Consider the following 18531-nt stretch of genomic DNA (forward strand, 5'->3'; position numbering starts at 1 on the left):
TCTGGCGGGGATCTGCTCTTTCGGTGCTCGACTCACCCGCGCTGTTGCCTCCGCTGAAGGAGGAGCAAAGCTCAAGATGGCCGACAAAACGCCAGGCGGATCTCAGAAGGCCAGTTCAAAGGTAGTTTCTTAGAGATCTCCGTCCGTCTTCTGGTCTTTTCCTGTGCTCTGGGCCCTCCAGAAATCTGTGGCCTTCGAGAGCTCTTTGGGGCGAGGGCCTGAGGCCTGGTCGCCACGGTGGGCCTGGCACCGCTGCACCAAGGTGCGCAGGTTGAGAGGCCTGAGAGCGCGCGTCCGTCCCGGCTGGGATCCAGTCCCACACTAACGTGCCTGGGGGCGGTGGCGAGCGGGGTTCGCCTCTCTTTTGGCTTTGGGGGGAGTCAGACAAGCGGTTGAAATATCGGTTCGGTGTCCTTGTGTCGCAGCTTGCTGCGCTCGGAGGCCGCGGGCTAGCGCCTGGGAGAGGCGGGAATGTTCCCGATCTTAAGTGTCTGTTCCTCTCCTTCACCACCACCTTCTTTATTTTGGGTCTCACTTGCTCCTGGCCTTACTCAGTTTCTCTCATACCTTGGAGGAACTGAGCCAGCACGGTCGCAAGTGGGGGCTTCTGGGTGGGACGTGCGGAGGGAGCCGGTCTCTATGCCCTGGGGCTCCACATGTGGCTTTTCCATCACTTCTCAGGAAGTGGAAAGTGAGCACCACTATTGAGGGCCGCAGACTTGGGGGTCTCCATCGCTGTGTGGGGTTTCTGCTGGGAAGGAAAACTACCGTAGAACTGGAAAGTGCCCAATGAATAGTACCTCGCATTTGAGTTTACCGGGAGCCCAGGGCACTGCTGGGGAAACGGTTGAGCTGTGAAAGTCGTTTGTTAGGAAGGCTGTGCAATATCTGGTATTAGTTGCCATCTTGCCCAGGGCGTTTAATCCTTTTTTATTTTTATTTTATTTTTATCCTGTATTACTTTGCTTTGAGATTCTCATCCCCCAACTTAGCATTAAAGGTGATAAGTAAGTACTGCCATAAAGCAGTTGTGCGGCATTAAATGCACAGACTCCAAGTTGGGTAACACTTTTAAAGAGTCTAGGGACTTAAAAGTGTATGATTATCAATTACTAAGTCATTAAGTTTACAGAAAAGAGAGTCTTGTATTTGCTGTTTCATTTGAGAAACAACACGTTGAATACTTGATGTTTCTAATAAGACTGAAGTTTTGGTTTTTGCCATTTCGCTGAGTGACTGCCCCATATTTACTGTGCATATAGCAATGGCCTTACTAGAAGTTCTTTAGTTAGGTGAAACTATGGTGGGGAGCAGTTTTGGATGCCTTACACCAAACCTTGACTGTAAGTTTCCTTTCTCTCAAGTAGATTTCCCCTCCACCTTTCTTGGGGAGAAGGTGAAGAAAGGGTTACCTCATGCTGCCAGCCTTCTTTCAGACCCATGACAAAAACAACTTCTCACTCTATTGGTGGGCTGTTGTTAAAGCCAGCCTCTTCCATAAACGCTGTGTTTTTTTTTTTTTTTCACTTGAGGCCTGGATATATTGAAAACTTTTCAAAGTATGTCTGTGTTCAGACTTCCTTCTGAAAGAATATTTCTCATGGCCGTGAATGCGGAGCTGTTCCTTTTAAGTATTAAGTGGCTTGTTGATTTTTCTTTTAGCGCCTTTTTCAGCTTATAGTCCTTTAGGTGTTGCTAACAGGTTTCGTTTTTTTGTTTTGTTTTTTTTGTTTGTTTTTCCAAGACAGGGTTTCTCTGTAGCTTTGGAGCCTGTCCTGTCTTGTAGACCAGGCCTGCCTCTGCCTCCCGAGTGCTGCCCGGCTGCTAACAGGTTTCTTACTGGTGTCTGCAAGGTTCAGAGTTTTGCCATGGTTTCTCCACCAGTGTGGAAGTGCTGTCTGTGATTGAGTGGCGAGGTTATAGGTTTTGAAAACAAACAAGACATTTGGATTCAAATCCTGACTTGGTTATTAAATATATTTGTGATAATATTAAGGCACATTGCTTAATCTCTAGAGCCCTCAACTTTTCTCATCTTATTACAGATTTTTTTTTTTTTTTTAAGACAGGGTTCTCTGTGTAGCGCTGGCTGTTGTGGAACTCACTCCACTAGGCAGACCAGGCTGGCCTCAAACTCGCAGAGATCCGCCAGCCTCTGCCTCCAGAGTGCTGGGGTTAAAGGTGCATGCCACCACACCTGGCTGCTAGGTTTTTGAGACAGTGACTCCTGTAGCCCAGGCTGGCTTGAGCTTGCACTATAACCTTCAGCGTCCTGTTTCTCCTTCCCTTCATTTTCCCAGAGTTGGGATTATAGGTGTATGTTAACCATTTCCAGCTCCCTTTTCCTTTTAAAGGAAATAGCTCTTGATTTTCAAAATTTCAGGATACAGATTGGTCCTGTGATTTTTACATCAGCTGTCATAATGACTGCTCAAATTGCTGTTTTTTAATTTCGAATATAGATTCAGACCTTATTAGATCATAAGATCATTTTGGCTAGTCCTACAGTATTTGCAATTTCCAGCCTTTCATATGACTTGATTTCTTTCTCTGAAATAATAGGTATTTATCTTGTATTCCACAATGTATGTCAAGTAAGTAGATACTTCTGTTTCATGTTCTTTGGTATTTCCATCAATATTCCTAGATATTGAAGAAATGTCAGCCGGGCGGCGGTGGCACATGCCTTTAATTCCAGTGCTTGGAGGCAGAGGCAGGCTATCTCTGTGAGTTCGAGACCAGCCTCGTCTACAAGAGCTAGTTCTAGGACAGGCACCAAAACCTACAGAGAAACCCTGTCTCAAAAATCTACCCCCCCCCCAAAAAAAAGAAATGTCATCTTTGTACGTGATACAGGTCTTTTGCCATTCTTTCTCTCTCTTACAAGAAGCGTCTGTGTTTGAACCCTCACTCCACAATTGAAATTTGAAATAGAAATTTATGTCCTGGTAATGCTGAAGTGCGCACTGGCAGCACATATTGGGTTTTATAATCTTAAGTTGATGAGGATGACTGACCAGGTCTCTTCCTTAAGAGGGCACCAGATCTCATTACAGATGGTTGTGAGCCACCAGATGATTGCTGGGAGTTGAACTCAGGAGCTCTGGAAGAGCAGGCAGCACTTTTAGCTGCTGGGCCATTTCTCTGCGCCTGGTCTGGTCTGGTCTCAGAAGCTAAGCAGGGTCAGGCCTGGTTGGTAGTACATACTACAATGCTTAAGTGAAAGTCAGAGGACCCTGAGTTCTGAGGATTAAACTCAGGTTTCTAGGCTGTGTGGCAAGTGCCTATAATCTCTGAGCCATGTTTTTGCCCCCTTTAGTGTCTCTCTTAATTACAAAATACACAAACCACTAGAGTTTTAAAATTAACTTTATGTATTTATAGTCAAGACATGTTTTTGGTCCCCTTAGTCTCTCTCTTAATTACAAAATACACAAACCACTAGAGCTTTAAAATTAACTTTATGTTCCCACAAAGCCAGTGCGTGCAGTAGGATCAGAAACCCTTTGCCATTGTTCCTGAGTTGTCAGTAGTCCTCATTGTCCGCTATGTTCAGAGAGTCCGGTTTTATCCCAGGCTTTTCCAGACCCAGGCCAGCTGGTCTTGGTGAGTTCCCAGTAGAACATCCCCATTGTCTCAGTGTGTGGGTGCATCCCTCGCGGTCCTGAGTTCCTTGCTCATGCTCGCTCTCCTTCTGAAACTTACTAGACCTGGATGGTGGTGGGGGTTCCTTGGACTTCCCATAGGACAGGGAACCCTGATGGCTTTTCGGGCTGGGGGGGGGACTTAATTGGGGGAGGGGGAGGGAAATGGGAGGCGGTGGCGGGGAAGAGACAGAAATCTTTAATAAATAAATAAATTTAAAAAAGAAAAAAAAAATTAACTTTATGTATTTAGAGTCAAGTGATCTACACTTCATGTAATTGTTCTCAACTTTTCATTTTAATAATATCTTCTGGTGGATATTGAGTACATATTTTAGGAATGAATAGAAATTTCTTATTGCATCCCCCCCCCCCATTTTTGTAAAGTGTTGCTTGGTTTCAGGAGGGGTTTTGGAGCCATTATAGATTTGTTTCCGAGGGCAGAGACAGAACCTATGGTTGTTAACCTAAGATATTGCTAACCATTAAAATAGTTTATTAAAAATTTGTTGGGTGGTGGTGGTCCATTCCTTTAATTTCCAGCACTTAGGAGGCAGAGGTATGTGGATCGCTGAATTTGAGGCCAGCCTGATCTACAGAGCAAGTTTTAGAACAGCCAAGACTACACAGATTACCCGTTTCAAAAAAGAAAAAAAAATGCTATTTGACCTTATTTTGTTTGCATATTCATACTAATGAGGGTTTGAAGAGAATGATAATTTCACTCTGGCAGTGACGTACTCATTTGCTTTGTTTTGTTTTGTTTTTTTAAATGCATTTATTGTGGGTGTTTATGTGTGGGCATGGTAAAGGTCAGAGGATAGCTTGAAGGAATTGGTTCTTTTCCTCTGTCGCTTGGGTCCTGGAGATCAAACTTGGGATTGCCAGGCTTGGCAGCAAACACCTTTACAAGGTAAGCCATTTTGCCTGCCCCAGTACCCTTTTCTTTTTTTTTTTCTTTTTTAAAAATCATCTCTTGTGTAACACTTTCTGGGGTGATGTGAACCAGTGTCTACTTACTCCAGAGAGATAACTGACAGGCAGACCGAAGTAAGGATACCAGCAAAGCCCAGCTTGGTGAAGCACTGTGTTTATGGGGTTACTTACAGGAGCATGGGTGAGATGTCATTTACAGGAGCAGAAATGATTCGAAAACAGCTATGTGCAATTGATCTGAGCTTTTTCCAGGTAACTCAGCTTGTCTGAGAGCCTTCTGGGCGGCTTAACCGTTCTCTTTCAGGTCACTTTGGTCTGAGAGTTTCTTTCAGGAGTATTCAGTACTTAATTCCCTTGAAAAGGTAGGAGTTTAGGGTACCTGGTTAGTTTCAGGGACTTCCTGAAGCTTTTGGATTGTTTATTTTCTGAGCTTCCTTGCAGGATGGAATGTTCACCTCCCTTTAGAATGTTGTGTCTGTGACGATCTTCTCTCCAACATGGAGGCTTACTTTGGAGGGAATTGTTGTACACTACCGTCTTTCTGTCTTCACCTCCTGAGTGCTGGGAATACAGGCATGTGTCATCTCTGGTGTATAAAGTATTGGGGATCAAACCCAGGGCCTGTGCATGCTCGGCAAACACTCTCCGAATGGAGTTATATCTCTGGTCTCTGAATTCGCATTTTCTTGATGAGTATGTTTTAGACTTGATTTTAGATATATTTATTGTATTTTGTGTTTTGCTGGAGTGTAATAGTGTATATACATTATGTTTGTGCCTGATGTCCAAGGAGGTCAGAGGAAGGCATCACTCCCCTGGAACTGGCATTGCTGTTAACGAGCCATTTGACCTCTAAGGGCTTGTGACCCACAACTGGACTGATTTGTTTTCTAAAGAACTTTGTTTTAATTCTTTTGGCTTTTATTTCTGAAACCCTTGGAAAATAAACATTAGAAAATACATTTATCATAATGGCAGATGAATGAAGAGATCATTTGGTGTACAAGTTGAAGACTTCCTTTTTGACAAAGAGCATCACTATTGAAATAAATAATAAAAATTTTGTTGTGGAATTTTAAAATAAAAAAATTAATCTTGCATATTGCCTCTTAACTGAGTTGTCACTGGGACTTGATTCTAGGGTCTTGTACACATTGAGTGCACACTCTGTCATTGAAGTACACCCTCAACCCCAGAAATAAGTTTTGAAATAACACTTGAGACTATGTTAAAGAGTTATACATCTGTTCAACTTTTAAGAAAATTTAGAGACATTAAAAAATTTATTTGTTTCCTATATTGATAGCATTTATGAGTATGAGTAAATAATTATACAGAATGTTTTAATGTTCTTAAAGCTTTTAAGAAATGCTATTTTATGTGTATGGGTGTTTTGCCTGCATGTATGTCTGTGGACCGTGTGTGTGTGGTACTCAGACCAGAAAAAGGCTTTGGATCTCTTGGAACTGGGGTTACAGATGATTGTGATCAACTGTGTAGGTGCTCACAATTGAACCCAGGTCCTCTGTAAGAGTAGTCAGTGCTCTTTTAACCACTGAACCATCCCTCCAACCTTCACATTGTGCGTGTTTTTGTTTTGTTTTAAGTGGAAACCTTGGTTTGGCTTGAATAGCCACTTACTAAGAGTGGACAGAGTGGTGTGAGGTCTAGAGTGTAGTTTTCTTTGGTAGGTACTGGTGTAGACTGGGTATAAGTCAACAGTTATATTGAAGCTCTTTCTATTGCTTGATTTTTGAGTGTGATGCTGAGGTCCACCATTTCAAATAAGAAATTAGAGTTTGAGGGAGCATGCAGTATAGCAGGAGAGAGTCAGTACACAGAACAGGGCAGAGCTGTCAGAAGTGTCTGAAAGTAAGGAAATGATACCTGCTTGAGTGGAGATGGGGAGCTGTCCAGAGCTTATTCGAATTTGATTGATTGCTTTGAATAGTGAGCAGAGCTATTAAGATTGTGTTTGGGGCCATTAGAAAGAACTGGGGAAGATGAAGGCAGTAAATGAGTGGGAAATGAACTGTTGAATGATCAGTCCAGGTAGTCTTCAAGTGCTCTTCCATAGGGAGAATAAAAGGTACAAGACTGGACAGATAATGATTGGACTAAATTCTGGAGAGGTTTGAATATAGGGAATAAAATTAGAGAGCTGGAAAGTTGTTCCAAATACAATTTAATTTAATTCCAAAATTAGAGAGTTGTTCCAAAATACAATTAGAAAGAATTTGAAGGTTGGAGGGCCAGAGGTTGGAGGTTATTGCATTGCGGGCTTTATGAGGGATTACTATAAATATCTTCATATCCTTTCCTAGAAGTTTTTCTGGCAAGCTTTCTTTTCCTGCCAGGTTAAGATTTGCCTGGCCACACGTGCTCTTGTGGTATAACCATATTGTTTCAACTGTCTTTTCTTTAAATTAGTGTCTAGGCCAGGGAAATGGCTCAGCAGGTAAAGGTGTTTACTGTCAAGTCTGACCACGTGGGCTCAATCTCTGAGACTCAGGTGGTAGAAGGAGAGAACTAACTTCTTTCTACGGGTTGTTATTTGCCATGCACATAAAGTAAAAGTCTCATGAACCTCAATTTGCATATCTTTGTTAATCATAACATTACTCTGATCTGAATGCTGGGTAACTAAGCAGCATATCTTTGGTAAAAGGTTTGCAGTAAATATTGACACCTTACCTTAGTTGAAATCAGTTGATTCATCTCAGGTCCTACTGTTACTGCTTTATTTACATACAAGTCAGCACGTTGTAGCTGACTTTTGAACTGGCTACCTTTGATTTTGAGATTATTTACTAACTTGATGAACAGTTATTTAAGTGATAGCCCTTTCTAATTTTTGGTGTTACATTTTGTTTTTACTTATTGTGGGGAGAGGACCACTTTGGGGAGCTGGTTCATTCTCACCATGTGGATCGCAGGGATTGAACTCAAGTCATCAGGCTTGGTGGCAGCCACCTTTACCTGCTGTCTCAGTGGCCCTAGGCGACAGTCTTGATGACTAGATTACAAATGTCTGGCAGTCTGAAGAGATTTAAAACAGTATCTGGTGGCTTTTATTTTTAAATCTTAGAAATGAAAAAAAGAAAGATTAAACCCTAGAAAAGGCCGTTTGGTTATGACACACAGATAAGGAGATGCTGGTTTAGCTGCTTTCCTCAAACCGCTGCTGCCTCAGGGTTCCTTGGCAGTTCCCGCGGACTGCAGAGGGTTCTTTGTAGGATTTTCAGCTGTTGAATAAAGTCATGTTACACATAAATAATTTTAGGTAATTTTAATATAGTTTTAGTAGTAGATGAATAATATTTAATAATTTAGTACTTCTTGTCCAGGAATGAGTCTTCAGAGGGTGATTTGAATGAATGAACTTTTTCATAAAATTTGTGTTTTTTCTAAAAAAAATTTTTTAAAATAATTTCTGAAGATTTTCTATTTCTTGTTACTGTTACATTTATTTTTGTTTTCTAGTGGTTAATACTAGAGTTTTGGAACGCAGTTGTTTTCCTTTACCCTCTTTGCTGAATTACTCTTTTGTAAAAATAGGTATTTGTTATTTTGGATTTTCTAGTTTCCAGATGACTACAGATACCAAGATGTGTTTTACATAGTTTAGATGGCAACTACCCTGACACCCCACATCATCTTTACTTTTGAGAAATTTACAGGGAAGGGCACAATAAAAATTGAGGACAAACCATAGATAGACAGAAAGATGAAGCTGGGAGGGACCACAATGCCTGCTGCCTTTTATGCATTTTTGCTTAAGTCTCAGTTTAGTGGATTTTAGAGAAGAAAATGTTGTAGATGAGGTAATTAAAACAATACTCAACACCTTATATTCTCTGAAATGTGTTATTTAAGAAAAAAGTAATGTGAAATTTTAACAGTTGATTTCTTTTAAAAAATGGTAGTATTTGAAGACATTTTTTTCTGCTGTTCCGTAAGTTAGCCTTGTGGCATGTTTCATTAGAAATAGCCCACTTCTCTCACTGACTTGCTCTTTCTCTGAGACAGGGTCTCACTGTATAGTCTTGAGTTACCCAGAGTTTGGCCTCAAACTCTGTAGACCAGGCTGGCCTCAAACTCAGATCCTCCTGTCTCTGCCTCCTGAGTGCTGGGACTAAATGGTTGCACTATATCAGCCTGGCAGAAGCAACTCTCTTGTAGCAAGTTGAAAATGGTGATTCGATAAGATTTTCCTTTCCTTGAACTAGTTCTGCAGTGAATATTGTGCCTTCTACTAAGCAGTGAAGGTTAAAGCATGTGTTTTCTTGCTGATACAAATCATTGTTTATGTTTACTCTGAGCGACTAGAAAAAGGAAGGGAGATTTCTATGTGCGAAGAAGTGCTGCCCTGGCAGTGTTAGTGTTAGGACTTGGGAGAAGCCTTTGTATAAATGTTTCGTTATAAATAGTGGTTAGGTCTGCAGGCTTTACTTTGAAAAGGTAGTTACATTTAAAATTTTTTCATTTGCATTTGTGCCATGTATTTGGTAAATATGCGTTTTTAATTTTAAAGAATTTACTCAACACATTTGCCTAGATCACAACTTTTTTATAAGACAGAATGCAATTGTATTGTTCAGTTTCATTAGCTGAAAAGCAGTAGCTGAAAGCTAGGGAAGATTAAACCTCTGCAGCATAAGAAACAATGGTGAAAGACTTTTTGATCCTTTAAATATTTGCTTTGTTGTTTTGATACTTGTAGAGTCGATCATCAGATGTGCATTCATCTGGATCTTCAGATGCGCATGTAAGTATAAAAGATAGCATTTTTTGTTTTTCCTTAGAAAATACAATTTTTCTTTATATATGTATGAGTTACATGGCAAATGAATACAGTTATGTTGTGTGAACATTTAATTGTGTCTGCCTTTGTGTGTGTGTGTTTTTTTTTAAAAAAAACAAACTCCTTCATTGTTGACTTAGATTTCTATCTCACCCAGTCCCACAGCTGTTCATTCCCAAAGAAACACACAGGTCTGCATTAATCATAAACTGGTTGGCCTATTAGCTCAGGTTTCTTATTAACTCTTATAACTTACATTAGCCCATTATTCTTGTCTATGTTAGCCATGTGGTTTGGTACCTTTTATCAGCGAGGCATTCTCATCTTGCTTCCTCTGTGTTTGGGTGACTGCAGACTGAACCTTTCCTTTTCCCAGAATTCTCCTGTTCTCATCGCACCGCCTCTACTTCCTGCCTGGTTGCCCCATCTATACTTCCTGCCTGGCTACTGGGCAGTCAGCATTTTATTAAAATACAAATAAAAATAAAAATCTTTACAGCATACCAGACCATTGTCTCACAGCACCTCATATTGCATTAGAAACTTGACATGTATTTTTTATCTTTTATTGTGCTTATAAATGTATTTGTTTACATAATGATTACATTATATACACCCTTTTCTTGCTGCACATTGTACCTGCCTCTCGAAATCCCTACAAATCAGCTGGTATAGAGGGTGCTGATCAGTTCTTTCTCATGATATAATGTTCCACTACAGAAAGGTAGATGTATTTGTTTTCTTAGTGGGTACATGCCTTTTTTTATTAAGCCTTTTTAGCATTTTGAATACTGCAATGGCTATTTTTTCCCATGTTATAGCAATATTCAAAGTATGGTGTGCAGGCGCCTCCTACAAAGCTGTTGAGAACCTTTTGGGAATATGTGAACTCAGAGCTATTTTATAATAGGGGCATTGGGAGATGGCTCAGTAAGTACTCGTTACAGTATCTGTGTGAAAGCTGGGCATGGTGGTTTCTGTTTCATTTAACCTTTGTCCTGGGTAGACAGACAGGTGGATGGATCCCTGGAGTACTCTGGCTAGCCAGCTTCTGTGAACTGTTGAGTTCTAGGTTCAGTGGAAGACCTTGCCTCAAATAATAAGGTGGCAAGGGACTAGGGAAGATACTTGACACCAACCTTTGGATTCAAGCACGAACAAGTGCACATGTGCTCTCCCTCCATGCTTCATGTAGGCCCCAATAAAAAGCCTTTTGTAAAAATGCCAAGGTTTATTTGCCTTTCTGTTTGTGTTGACATTTTCCCTGATGGTGCAGAAACAACTGGTAGGCAAACTATTGGCACATTAGCATGAATCAAGAAAGTGACTCTAAAATAAGCTTGTATTCATTCCTAGCATATACAGTAAAATAGGCTAGTTTAAAATGTTTTAGAGGGTGAACCTGGGTGAGGGCTATGCCTATAACCCCAGGATAAAGCAGGAAGGAAGATTGTGGAATCACGAAGTTGAAGCTGACCCACAATTTTAACAGACTTTGACTCAAAAAAGTATTGTTTTTAGTAAAGTTGTAAAATTCTTAAGACTCGACTCATGTATGGGTCTTTCATTTTCATATCCTCTGTGATGAAACAAGTATATAAAGTCTGCTGCTTCCTAGCGTACTGAGTAACTACTCTATAAAGTACCATTCTTACTTCATGGAATGCATGATGTATAAACTTGTTATCTGACATGGGTATTTGACAGGTTATTCTCTTGAAAGAGAAGGAAAGAACTTGTTACTTCAAGAGTAACAAATGTTTCCAATATAATATTTGAGCTTTCAAGGGCAAGTCAGAGTTTTTGAAAAACTCTTAAGGAATTTACTTATAACATGATGTTGTTAATGATGTGTTTTTAGATAACCTAGTGAAATTTGTCAATATATAGACACTTTGGATTAATTCTAGTTTTTAGTACTATGATGTTATTTTTGAAACCATTTTTAAAACTTTATCTGAAGATGGATGCATCTGGACCCTCAGATAGTGATATGCCAAGTCGAACACGACCTAAAAGCCCAAGAAAACACAATTATAGGAATGAAAGTGCCCGTGAAAGCCTTTGTGATTCTCCTCATCAGAATCTTTCAAGAGTGAGTATTGCTAAAGCTGACAAAGGATGGTTAACACTTTTACTTTGTCCTTGCTGAATATGATGGTTGGTACTGTTTCATTTTATACTATTTGAAATTAATATTTTTATTAACAATAAACTCCCATTTATTTAAAGAAAAATACGTAGTTTATATTAGATGTTTCATTGAAGATGTTTAATTTTATTTGGAAATTAACATTAACTATAAAGTGGTTATTGTCATGTTTATTGAGCTACTAGGCATATTCAGCCAATTAAGACAGTCCTTGATCTGGTGAAATTGTTCAGTTGGTAAAGGTGCTGGCTGTGCAAGCCTAGACCCAGGTTAGATCTCTAGAACCCATGCATAAGTAGATGGAGAGAAATGACTTTACAAAGTTGTTCTCTGACCTCCATAGACATGCATTGGTTTGCATACCACCTATCCACTACGTGAACATATACACAGTATAAAAAAGATGCAGTCCTTGTGTTCTAAGAACTTATGTTCTCTCTGAAAACAAACAGGACTAGACATTAGTCATTTGGGTAAGTGGAGTCCTGGGACAGTCAGGAACACAGAGGTTCTCTTCTGTGTGTGTATACGTGTATGTGCGCATAGGTGCAAGTAAAAGCCAGTGGTCAACATTGGGCATCTTTCTCAGTCACTCCACCTTGTATATTGTGAACCAGCATTCCTCACTGAATCTAGAGCTCCACTTCCATTCTGCAAGCCTGGCTAACTGTTGAGCCTCAGACACACAGTGCTGGGGTTATATAGACACATAGCCACTACCACTGGCTTTTTGCATAGGTTCTGGGGATCCATATATATGTTCTCAGTGATGTAGGCATTGCACTGACTGAGTTATCTCCTTGAGAAATGGGTTCTTTACTACAAAGCATCCCTGGGTCTTTTAGTTTTTAAAAATCTATTTAAAGTAATTTTTCTTGAGGTAGGTATTTAAGTTAGTGGTGGCATAGTTGTCTAGCATGTATGAGGCCCTATATTCAATTCCTGTCACTATTTTTTAAAAGTGTACAACTTAATTTTTCTCTTGATAAAGTTCAGAAGATATTAAGTCGTCATCAGCCAGCATTAAACCCTGATCATGCTTTTTTTTTTCTTTTTTGGTCCTTCGAGACAGGGTTGCTCTGTGGCTTTGGAGCCTGTCCTGGAACTCACTCTGTAGACCAGGCTGGCTTTGAACTCAAAGAGATCTGCCTGCCTCTGCTCCCTAAGTGCTGGGATTAAAGACGTGTGCCACCGCCACCCAGAACTTTTTTTACGTTTTAAAAAAAGACAGGATCTGGATCTCTGTGCAGTCCTTTATGTACTAGAACTCTCAACGTGGGAGATCTTCCTGACTTTGCCTCCACAGTGCTGGGATTAAAGATTTGCTCTGAAACATCCAGCCTGGTCATATATTTCTAATTTTTTTAAGCATAAATATATTTTTACCTTTCCGAGATACATTTCATAGGAATACATCTTAAAATAGAATATTATCCCAGTATTTTTATTTCAGAAAAAAACCTAACTTTTACATAAATAATTGTAGTGTTTCTTTGAGAAACACTCAGTAATTTTCTTTGCCATTATCTGTTCTGGATACCTAAATGTAGCTGTTAGGATATTAATAAAGTTTGAGCACACAAATCTTATATTTTGTTCATTCCTTCCTTCTTTCTTCTCCCCCCCCCCCCCGCCCCAGGGGGGTGAGTTTAAGACAGGGTTTTTCTGTAGTCCCGACTGTCCTGGAACTTGCTCTGTCAATCAGGCTGGCCTCGAACTCAGATCTGCCTGCCTTTGCCTCCCGAGTGCTGGGTGGGATAAAAAGCATATGCCACCATTCCCAGCCACAAATTTTGTTTCTTAAAATTGTGTTTTTTCCTTGAATTTCTGTGTAATTTTTGTTTGCTTAAACCTTTTAAGCGAACTCCAATGGCCTTGAATGATGGCAGGACAGTTTTCTTTCATTTTTGAGGAAAAGGTGACTTTTGACTCTGTTGAAAAAATTGACTTTTGAGGCTGGAGAGATGGCTGTGTGGTTAAGAGCACTTGCCACTTTTTGCCAAGGACCCAGGTTTAGTTCCCAGTATCCCACAGGTGGCTAACAACCATCTATCTATATAGTTCCAGGGGATCTGACGCTCTCTTCTGATCTCATTGTGCACCAGGCACACGTGTAATGCACTTACAGATATGCAAGCAAAGCATTCATAAAATAAGTAAAAATCTTGAGAGAGATTGCTTAATTGATTGTCTTTTGTATTATTAACTGCTTTTCTTTCCCAGAGGTCTTTTGATGTAACTTCACTAAGTGGCCTCAGTGTTTCTCTTCTATATGAATTTTCAAAGTAATTTAGTTATTTAACTTTTTATTCTAATAAGGAAGAGAAACACTTCAGATTTCAGTATTTTAGGTTGTATTTAATTAACAATCCTACCTTTTAAGTTTGTGAATCAAATGAGTAACATGGAACAACTGAAGGCCTATAGACTATTTAAACCAGATTTCAGAAGGCATCTGCTTCTAAATTGTACACGTGAAGACTTTATTAAAATACTGTTCCCTCGGACTGGTGAGGTGGTTCAAGTTGTAAGGATGCTTGCCACCAAACTTGACCCACCCAAGTTTGTTCCTTGGGAACTACATGGTGGATGAAGAGAGCCAGCTTTCTTAAGTTGTTCTTTGGCCTTCACACACATGCTTTGGTACATGCACTCTGTCACATGCAAACACAAAAATAAAATGTACTAAATTTTTAAAAAATGTTTTCTCTTAAAAACTGAGAATTTCAATGTATATATGTTTTGATAAAATCCAATCTCCATTCTTCCCTTTTCAACTCCTCTCACATCTCCCTTCCCTTCCAACTTTTTGCTCTTTTTCTTAATTTTTGAAATTTTAATTAAAGTAAAATTACATTATTTCCCCTTTCCTCCCTCTAACCCCTCCGGTGTCCCCACCTCCTGGCTCCTTCTCAAATTCATATCCCCCTTTTCCTTAATTATTATTGTTTTCCACACGCCACTTGCAGAGTTGGTTTTAGTGTTTGTTGCTTATGTGTATGTGATTTCAGGGCTGATCTCTTGGTGTTGTATAACCGGTTGTGGACCTCATTCCCGAGGAAACCTAATTTTCCCTCTCAGCAGTCTTTAGTTTCCTGTCTTCTCTAGAGGTAGGGCCCCTGGAGATTTCCCTCTTCCACTTAAGATGTCTGTTGGTGGTGTTAATATTTGAGTCTGCTTAGGCAGCCGTGTTAAGGTATCATGGGTGTGGCTTCATTTATTTTTAGGAGATAATCTCAAAGCAGACTTGCTGGTCTCTGGCTCTGAAGTCTCTTCCTCCAGTTGTGTTTTAGGTATATTCCTTGAGTTTGGGCACCTTGCAGTCAGTTGTTACCTTTATTTTGAACAGTTGTAGTTTTCTGTGGTGGTCTCTGACTGCTACAGAAAAGCTTCTTTGAGGGTGAGAACTGCATTTATCAGGCAGAGGCACCTCCCACCCCCTTCCATATCTGGAGCTAGCTAAGCCTGTGTGTGTGGAGATGTCAGTGGGCAAACAAAAGGATGGAGGAGGGAAGGATGACTTCCCACTTTTTCCTTTTTAAAACCACTGGGTCTCAGTGCTGCCAGATACAGTGTTCTTATAACAGTTGAGTAACTCATCTGCTTAGCATAAGAAGTGTTTTAGATTTTGGAATTTTATTTTTTTATTTTATTTTATTTTTAGATTTTGCCTTTTAAATATTTTCTTATATCTGAGGTATCTTGGTCATGGGACTAAAGCCTAAACATGAATTCCATCTCAGTTTTGTATATATCTTATACATACAGCCCAAAGGTAATTTGTTACACAGTATTTTGCACCTAGCTTTTGACTGCAACCTGTTCCTTGAGATCAGGTATGGAACCTTCCACTTGTGGTATGGAGATTTTGGATTTTCAGATTGCTCATTTATTGTTCAAAAATTATTGATAGAGTTTTATATATACTGACAACTGAAATTTGTAGTAGATTCTCAGCAAAGAAAATGAAATTATGTTAATACCAATATTTTTGATAAATAAGGTGCTTAGTCAGGTTATAAAAGGGTGTGATGTGATTTGTTATACCTGAATTGGAACTTACAGATGGCTTCCTGAGAGTGGAAATTTATGGCCCTCTCACTTGAGGATCTGTTTTCTGTCATTGCCACTTTTGCCTGGAGATGTCTATATTTTCCCTCTATGCTTTTGTTTTTGTTCTAAGCCTTGGTATCTTAGTTTAAGATGTGTTACATTCGTTTATGATGTGGAAATTTGTTTAGTTTAATGATGCAAAGATGTGTTGCATTCTTTTTTCTTACATTTGTTTAACTTTGCCTGCCCTTTTGATCTAATAAAGAGTTGAATGACCAATAGCTGGGCAGAAAAGAGAAACAGGTGGGGCTGGTGGGCAGAGAGAATAAATAGAAATCTAGGGAAGAAGAGTGAAGAGTGGAAAAGGAGAAGAGGGCACCTGGGGCCAGCCATGGAGTAGGAAGGAAAGAAAGATAAGTGGAATAAAGAAAGGTAAAAAGCCCAGAGGCAAAACGTAGTTAAAGAGGAGCTGAATAATTTAAGTTAGAAAAGCTAACTAGAAATAAGCCAGGCTAAAGGCCGGGTATTCATAACTAAGAATAAGTCTCTGTGTATTTATTTGGGAGCTGGGTGGTGGGCCCCCAAAGAGTAAAAAACCCAACTACACTTTGATTTCTGTTTCTTTGTTATTTTAACCTCTTTTTTCCTCTTAAAAAAGCCTTTTGCCTCTTACCTACTTCAAGTTAGGAAATAAACATTCCTCAATGAGTGGGTATTTACAGACCCAGCCTGAGATAGCATCTGCTTGGAGTAACCCTAGCTTTTCTTTGCATTGATACTTTAAAACAGTAACTCTTTTAAAGACTTGGTTGTCAATTCAAATGTGTTAAATTCATAGGTAATGTTAAAATTTGTATGTAAAAACAATCTTTTTGTTTCTTTTCATAGCCTCTTCTAGAAAACAAGCTTAAAGCATTCAGTATTGGAAAAATGAGCACAGCAAAGCGAACTTTAAGTAAGAAGGAACAAGAGGAACTGAAGAAAAAGGTAATGTTGAAGTGTATCTTAGGTTATACTTGGAAATGATTGTGTAAGGGAGCAGTAGAAGCCATGTCTCCTGAAGAGTTCTACTTCTTAAATGTCTGCAACTCTACACACACACAGAGGGATGTTCAGATGAGCTCAGCTTCTCTGCCTGTCCTCTGGGTGATGATTAGGTATCTTTTGATGTGTTCTTTTTGTCAGAGTGTGAGTGTGTGTGTGTTTGTGTGTGTATACTGTATCGTCCCATTTCCCTTGAAATAACATGCTGTAGAGTGAGAGTACTTAACTCCATTTACCTTTTTAACTAAATGTTATCTTTGTGGCTACTTGTAGGATAGAAAAAGTCTACATTTTTATGGCTTTTGTAGGTTTATAATAGTCTGTTCATTTAAAAGCCTATTGAGGGATTTGTGGTTTTGCTCTTTGGATATTATAGTACAAATGCTTTTTGTGAATAGGTATTTTTTTTCTTTTGGGACTCCTGAAAGGGGAGATTGTTGGAGTGAATGGTGTTTTAGTAAAAGTGAGGGCCCCAGCCCATACACTTGCATGTGGTGAATCCTATTGACAGGGTCTTTGCCAGTCTGTAATGTGGAAATAATACCTCAGTGTAGTGTTGACTTCGCAGTTCTTTCAGTGGGAATACATTTGAGTAGCCTCCTTCCATTGTATTTTTTATTTTTCTTCTGGTTTATTCTTGTAAAACCTGTTATAATCAGTTGCCAGTCTCCCCCATGATTTTTTGTTATTAACCAAATTGTTTTCCTTACTTTTCCATTTCTGGCTTATAGAAGAATTTCCCTGTATTTTCTTATAGAATTTACATTCTTAGGAGAATCCCAATGAATTCCTAGGGTTGTTTCCATTTTTAAGAAATTTTAATCTTTATGCAGTTTTTCCTGACATATAACACAAAGAATTGATTTCATTTTATCTCTTTTCAAATAGTTGTTATGTAGTTTCATTTATGGGAAAGTCCGTGTATCTCCTTCTGACACTAGCCACTCCTTTTACTGATATGTTTACCCTTTCTTGAGTACAATTTTCTACTGGTTATTGGATGTATTTCTTTCTTGATTTGTTCCACTCTTCTGTTTGATTTGGGTTTTTGAGGTAGATTCTCGCTATGCAGCTCAGGCTGGTCAGGAACTCTGTCTTCCTGCTTTCACCTCTGAAGTAATAGGCATGCACGACCATACCCAGCCTGGTTGTGTGTGTGTGTGTGTGTGTGTGTGTGTGTGTGTGTGTGTATATGACATTTAGATGATGTATAGCTGAGAAGGTTAGTTCTTCTAGTTTTTTCTTTAATGCTAGGTTAAAAATAAGTACTGTGTCTTTGCTTCTATTGATCTTCAGTTATTTGAGAATGAAATTTTTATATTTGATGAGTTAAGTCATCATACTTTGGAGGACTTCTTAAATAGTAATAGGTTGATATGTTTTTATTTAGACATTTCTCCTACAGTTTGACTCTTGAACTGTCTTTAAATACATTTACTTGTTTACCCATATGAGGTGAGTTACTTTCTGCTTCTCTAAATTTCAAGTAAAGGAGCAAAGCCTTATATTTTAAATATTTAGCATATAATTTTTGGTAATATCCAAAGTCTACCAAGTTGTAGATACTAGAATTATTTGGGAAAGAAGAGGCTTTGAGTATGTAGTTTCATTTTGTTTTTCTCTTTTATGTGTATGGGTGTTTTTCCTGCTTGTATATTTTTTATTTTTGTGCCCTTTGTGTGTCTGGTCCCATAGACTTGAGAAGAGGGAGTTGATCCCCGAGGACTGGAGTTATAGATGGTTGCGAGCTGTCATGTGGGTACTGGAACCTAGGTCCTCAGGAAGAAGAGCCATTGCTCTTTGCTGAGCTGTCTTTCTACATAGTGACATTTGTCTTTTATCCTAGCATTTGGTAGGTGAAAGCGGCAGATCTCTGTTCCAGATTAGTCTGGTCTGCA

General features: G+C 39.3%; 1 protein-coding gene across 7 annotated transcripts in view; it reads left to right on the forward strand.

The window, feature by feature from the left end:
• The window catches only part of U2surp (U2 snRNP associated SURP domain containing), a 53828-nt gene continuing 35297 nt past the window's right edge, over positions 1-18531 (forward strand). For 2 of the 7 annotated variants that reach the window (XM_075964978.1, XM_075964979.1), the window contains exons 1-4: positions 1-121; positions 9304-9348; positions 11348-11479; positions 16478-16576. In XM_075964978.1, the coding sequence (XP_075821093.1) occupies positions 77-121; positions 9304-9348; positions 11348-11479; positions 16478-16576 (321 nt within the window). In that variant the 5' untranslated portion in view covers positions 1-76. Of the gene's footprint in view, positions 122-9303; positions 9349-11347; positions 11480-16477; positions 16577-18531 lie in introns of those variants that run through there. The other 5 variants (XM_075964980.1, XM_075964981.1, XM_075964984.1 and 2 more) reach the window with 4 other exon arrangements.

The sequence above is a fragment of the Microtus pennsylvanicus genome, chromosome 3 (genome assembly GCF_037038515.1).
Source record: "Microtus pennsylvanicus isolate mMicPen1 chromosome 3, mMicPen1.hap1, whole genome shotgun sequence".
Lineage (NCBI taxonomy): Eukaryota > Metazoa > Chordata > Mammalia > Rodentia > Cricetidae > Microtus > Microtus pennsylvanicus.